The sequence below is a fragment of the Triticum aestivum genome, chromosome 4B (assembly GCF_018294505.1).
Source record: "Triticum aestivum cultivar Chinese Spring chromosome 4B, IWGSC CS RefSeq v2.1, whole genome shotgun sequence".
Taxonomy (NCBI): Eukaryota; Viridiplantae; Streptophyta; class Magnoliopsida; order Poales; family Poaceae; genus Triticum; species Triticum aestivum.
This window is the reverse complement of record NC_057804.1, coordinates 567,485,816-567,491,484: the sequence shown is the minus strand read 5'-3', so window position 1 is coordinate 567,491,484 and position 5,669 is coordinate 567,485,816. Positions and strand designations below refer to the sequence as shown.

Sequence of the window (5,669 nt, the reverse complement as noted above, 5' to 3'; positions counted from 1 at the left end):
AGACCAACCGCGACTAAAGGGTTTTTTGGCGGGTTTTTGCGTTCCCGCGCGCAACGAAACAGGGTTTTTTGGCGGGTTTTTGCGTTCCCGCGCGCAACTAAATACTTTTTCTTTTTCAAAATCTTAAAAATACAAATAATATATCAAAAAATTCAGAAAAATAAAACTAATTCAATTCAATATGTTAAAAACACAAATATTATATCAAAAAATTCAGAAAAATAAAACTAATTCAATTCAAAATTCTAAAAATACAAATAATATATCAAAAAATTAAGAAAAATAAAACTAATTCAATTCAAAATGTTAAAAATACAAATAATATACCAAAAAATTCAGAAAAATAAAACTAATTCAATTCAAAATTTTATACGCCTAGGCAGGAGTACGACAGCGACGACAGCAGCGACGACGACGGCGGCAACTTAGAAGGCGACGACTACCAGTACACCGGCGGCGGCTATGAAGACTACGAGTATGCATATTATACGCCTAGGCAGGAGTATGACTAAATCACTCCAAATTTCATGTATCATCAGTGGTATCTCGAATCATTCGAAAATGGACACCAAACACATCACGGGTAATATAATTCACATGATCCATTCAACAAAGTTTGGTACAATAAATTATTACACATCATTTCTTCCCTTGTGTCCCTGCTTGCTTACGATTGTGCCGTATCCATGGAGCATCCTCATCATTTAACTTAATGCTTGGGTCGGTGTTCACTTTGAAGGGCGGAATTTCAGCAAACATATTATAATCTTCTGACATGTCTGTCTTGTCCTCCACTCCCACGATGTTTCTTTTCCCTGAAAGAACAATGTGGCGCTTTGGATCATCGCATGATGTACTGATCGTTTTCTTATCTTTCCGTTTCCTCGGTTTGCTACTTATGTCCTTCACATAGAAAACCTGAGCGACATCTTTCGCTAGGACGAATGGTTCGTCAAGGTAACCAAGATTGTTGAAATCCACCATTGTCATTCCGTATTGCTGGTCCACCTTTACCCCACCTCCTGTTAGCTTGAACCATTTGCACCGGAACAAAGGGACCTTAAAGGAGGGTCCATAGTCAAGTTCCCATATCTCCTCTATGTAACCATAATATGTGACCTTTTGCCCATTCTCGGTTGCTGCATCAAAGCGGACACCACTGTTTTGGTTGGTGCTCTTTTTATCTTGGGCGATCGTGTAAAAGGTATTCCCATTTATCTCGTACCCTTGGAAAGTCGTTATAGTCGAAGATGGTGTCTTGGCCAACATGTACAGCTGATCTACAACATCATTGTCATTCATTAAATGTTTTCTCAACCAACTGCCGAAAGTCTCCATGTGGGCCTTCCTAATCCAGGATTCAGGCTTCCCCGGGTTGTCCGAGCGTAAAATATTCTTGTGTTTCTCAAAGTACGGAGCCACCAAGCTGGAATTGGTCAGTACAGTGTGGTGTGCTTCAGTCAGAGAATGGCCGTCCATACATATCGTTGATTTCCTTCCGATCGTGCCTTTTCCACTTAGTCTCCCCTCGTGCCGCGATCGAGGAAGACCAATCGGCTTAAGGTCAGGAACAAAGTCAACACAAAACTCAATTACCTCCTCATTTCCATAGCCCTTGGCGATGCTTCCTTCTGGCCTAGCACGGTTACGAACATATTTCTTTAATACTCCCATGAACCTCTCGAAGGGGAACATATTGTGTAGAAATACAGGGCCGAGAACGAAAATCTCTTCGACTAGGTGAACCAGGAGGTGCGTCATAATATTGAAGAAGGATGGCGGGAACACCAACTCGAAACTGACAAGACATTGGATCACATCGTTCTGTAACCATGGTAGAACTTCTGGATTGATTACCTTCTGAGAGATTGCATTGAGGAATGCACATAGCTTCACAATGGCTACTCGAACATTTTCCGGCAGGAGCCCCCTCAAAGCAATCGGAAGCAATTGCGTCATAATCACGTGGCAGTCGTGAGACTTCAGGTTTTGGAACTTTTTCTCCGCCATGTTTATTATTCCCTTTATATTGGACGAGAATCCAGACGGGACCTTCATACTGCTCAGGCATTCAAAAAAGATGACCTTCTCTTCTTTGGTCAGAGCGTAGCTGGCACGACCTTGAAACCATTCCGGATGCCGGTCATCAGGGTCTTTCAAAGTTGCTGGTCCTGCCGTGCTTCCTTTGTATCATTTGTCTTCCCATACACGCCCAAGAAGCTTAGGAGGTTCACGCAAATATTCTTCGTAACGTGCATCACGTCGATTGCAGAGCGGACTTCTAGGACTTTCCAATATTCTAGCTCCCAGAATATAGATTTCTTCTTCCACATGGCTGCGTGCCCGTCAGCTCCCTTCGGAACTGATTGTCCGCCAGGACCCTTTCCAAAGATGACTTTCAAATCCTTGACCATATCAAATACCTCAGCACCAGTGCGTTCCGCAGGCTTCGGCCGGTGATCTGCCTTGCCGTTGTAATGCTTGCCTTTCTTTCTTACTGGATGAATTTTCGGAAGAAATCGACGATGCCCAAGGTACACGTTCTTCTTACAATTTGGCAAATGTACACTTTCAGTCTCATGTAAGCAGTGCGTGCATGCATTGTATCCCTTATTTGACAGTCCCAAAAGGTTACTAAGAGCAGGCCAATCGTTGATGGTTACGAAAAGAAACGCTCGTAGGTTAAATTCCTCTTTTTTGTGCTCATCCCACACACGGACACCAGGTCTGCCCCACAGCTGTAAAAGTTCATCAACTAATGGCCTTAGGTACACATCGATGTCGTTGCCGGGTTGCTTCGGACCTTGGATGAGCACTGGCATCATAATGAACTTCCGCTTCATGCACAACCAAGGAGGAAGGTTGTAGATGCATAGAGTCACGGGCCAGGTGCTATGGCTGGAGCTCTGCTCGCCAAAAGGATTCATGCCATCTGTACTTAGACCAAATCTTATGTTCCTTGCGTCAGCTGCAAAATCTTTGAACTCTCTGTCGATCTTTCTCCATTGCGTTCCATCTGCGGTGTGTCTCAACTCCCCGTCCGACTTACGGTCCTCTTTGTGCCATCGCAACAACTTGGCATGCTCTTTGTTCCTGAACAGACGTTTCAACCGTGGTATTATAGGAGCATACCACATCACCTTGGCGGGAACCCTCTTCCTGGGTTTCTCGCCCTCAACATCGTCACCAGGGTCATCGCATCTAATCTTATAACGCAATGCAGTGCATACCGGGCATTCATTCAAATTCTCGTATTCACCGCGGTAGAGGATGCAGTCGTTGATGCATGCATGTATCTTCAGAACCTCTAAACCTAGAGGGCAGACAACCTTCTTTGCTTCGTACGTACTGGCGGGCAACTCGTTATTCTTTGGAAACATATTCTTCAACATTTTCAGCAAGTTTTCAAATGCCGAGTCAGCTACACCTGCCTGTGCCTTCCATTTCAGCAAATCCAGTGTGCAGCCCAGCTTTTTCAGACCATCATCGCATCCGGGGTACAACGACTTTCTGTGATCCTCTAACATGCGATCCAAATTCTCCCTCTCCTTTTCAGTTTCGCAGCGTCTCCGTGAATCAGCAATGGTCCGACCAAGATCATCAACGGTCTCATCACGTGCCTCTTCTTCACCTTCACCTTCCCCTTCACCTTCCCCTTCACCTTCAGCATCCTCCATGAAAGTATCACCGAAATGAGCAAGATAGCTTTCATCGATGAAATCATCCCCTTCTTCATCTTCTTCCATTATAACCCCTCTTTCTCCATGCTTGGTCCAACAATTATAGCTTGGCATAAAACCGTGCCGAAGGAGGTGCAGGTGAACTTCTCTTGAGGAAGAGTAACCCTTCTGATTCTTACAGTCAACACATGGACAGATAACAAAACCCTTCTGCTTGTTCGCATTAGCCACTACGAGGAAATATTTCAAACCCGTAGTGAACTCGCGGGAGAGTCGGTTACCGTACATCCATTGCCGATTCATCTGCATTATTATAATATAAAATATATAATTAACCATCATGCATTTGTTAAACTAACTAGCTATAAACAATAGAAATTAAACAATGAACAACACACATGCATATTTTATCAATGACACACATGCATGAAAAGTTCAAGTTGCTAACCGCGATCGAGGAGGAAAAAATAAATGAGGAACCTCAAGTGTGGCTCCAACACTTCATATCATGTTTGTTTCACCCTCTTGGGGCATTTCATCAAACACCTTGTGTGCATAAGAGGAACCAAAAGCAAACCTACACCCCCTTGTGAAGCTTGTGAAGAGAAGTGGCACCAAATGGCTAAGTGAGCGTGCTGAACTGGTATATATAGGGGAGGAGCTTTAGTCGCGGTTGGCCTGGCCAACCGCGACTAAAGGCCTTTGCGCACCTTTAGTCGCGGTTGGCCTGGCCAACCGCGACTAAAGCCCCTCACGTGCACCAGCTGGCCACCGAGCGCCCTGGGCCCAGGCCTTTGGTCGCGGTTCGTCTGCCGAACCGCGACTAAAGACTTCATTAGTCGCGGTTCCTACAGTTTCGCGACTAATGGGGCTGGACGGAAGCCTCTTTTTCTACCAGTGTTACTTAGTGTACAGTCCAATGATATGGTATGTTGTGTGGAATCTAGTCGATGATATGTTTTAGTGTAGAGTTCGATCACATGCTTATTAGTGTAGAATCTAAGGAAACTATTTATAGTGTAGATAATCCATATGTACTTATTTGCGAGGCTATTTATTAATTGATATGTTTTTCTTATTCAGAAATTGGCAAAGAGCATATCTGTGAGTTATGATATCGAGCCTGATGAAGAAGGCTCAGCTGGACTACGTCTTACTGCAAGGGGCTCCGTCACAACCTGTACTTATCGCGTGGACACGGACGGTCGCACACACTTAAACTCGGTTGGGTGGAAGAAATTCCTCGATGGCAAGAATCTTCGTGTTAGACAGGCCATCCTAATTACTATCAGGAACACCAACCGCCCAGGCTTGAGGATGATGATTGTCTTGGATATCATCTAGAACTATATATGTGTGTGTGGCTATATCATCTAGAACTACATATGTGTGTGTGGCTATATCATCTAGAATTACATATGATGATCGTCGTCAATATCATCTAGAACTACATATGATGATGGCCGTTGATATGACCTTGTACTGCTTGAGGATGCATGTTGACTATGCATGAAATTATTATCTAGTACTCCCTTCGTTCCAAATTACTCGTCGTGGTTTGAACTAAAAACCACGACGAGTAATTTGGAACGAAGGGAGTACTACCTAGTAATGGTTTATGAATTTGATATCTACTAGCAGTACCTAGTATCTAGTATCTGAAAGGGAAACTGAAAGGGAAAGGGGTAATGGGAAAATGATGAAAGATATATCAATAGCGAGGGATGGCGAAATCGCTACAGTTAGTTAATAGTAGCGCGTTCCTAAAAAGCGCTGCTGATATCGTCAACAGTAGTAGCGCGGGTTAGGGCCGCGCTACTACTATGAGTTAGCTGTAGCGCCTTATTAGTAGCGCGGCCACCCGCGCTGCTGCTAGCCTCAAAACCCGCGCTACTACTAGGGTTTTCCCTAATAGTGATTGTATCAGCAATTAGTACATTTTTTTAAAAGGAGGCTTACCTCCGGCCTCTGCATCAATCGACGCATGCC

General features: G+C 44.2%; 1 protein-coding gene across 1 annotated transcript; it reads right to left on the bottom strand.

Moving 5' to 3' along the window:
* Window positions 1–684: 684 nt before the first annotated feature.
* LOC123089223 (uncharacterized) lies at window positions 685–3,968 on the bottom strand (the record flags this gene model as incomplete). The annotated part of the gene is made up of 3 exons (XM_044510950.1): window positions 2,276–3,968; window positions 1,912–2,153; window positions 685–1,659 (listed from the first exon to the last, which is right to left on the bottom strand). Coding segments are annotated over exons 1-3 (2,910 nt in total), but the record flags the coding sequence as incomplete, so codon positions are not given.
* Window positions 3,969–5,669: the final 1,701 nt, after the last annotated feature.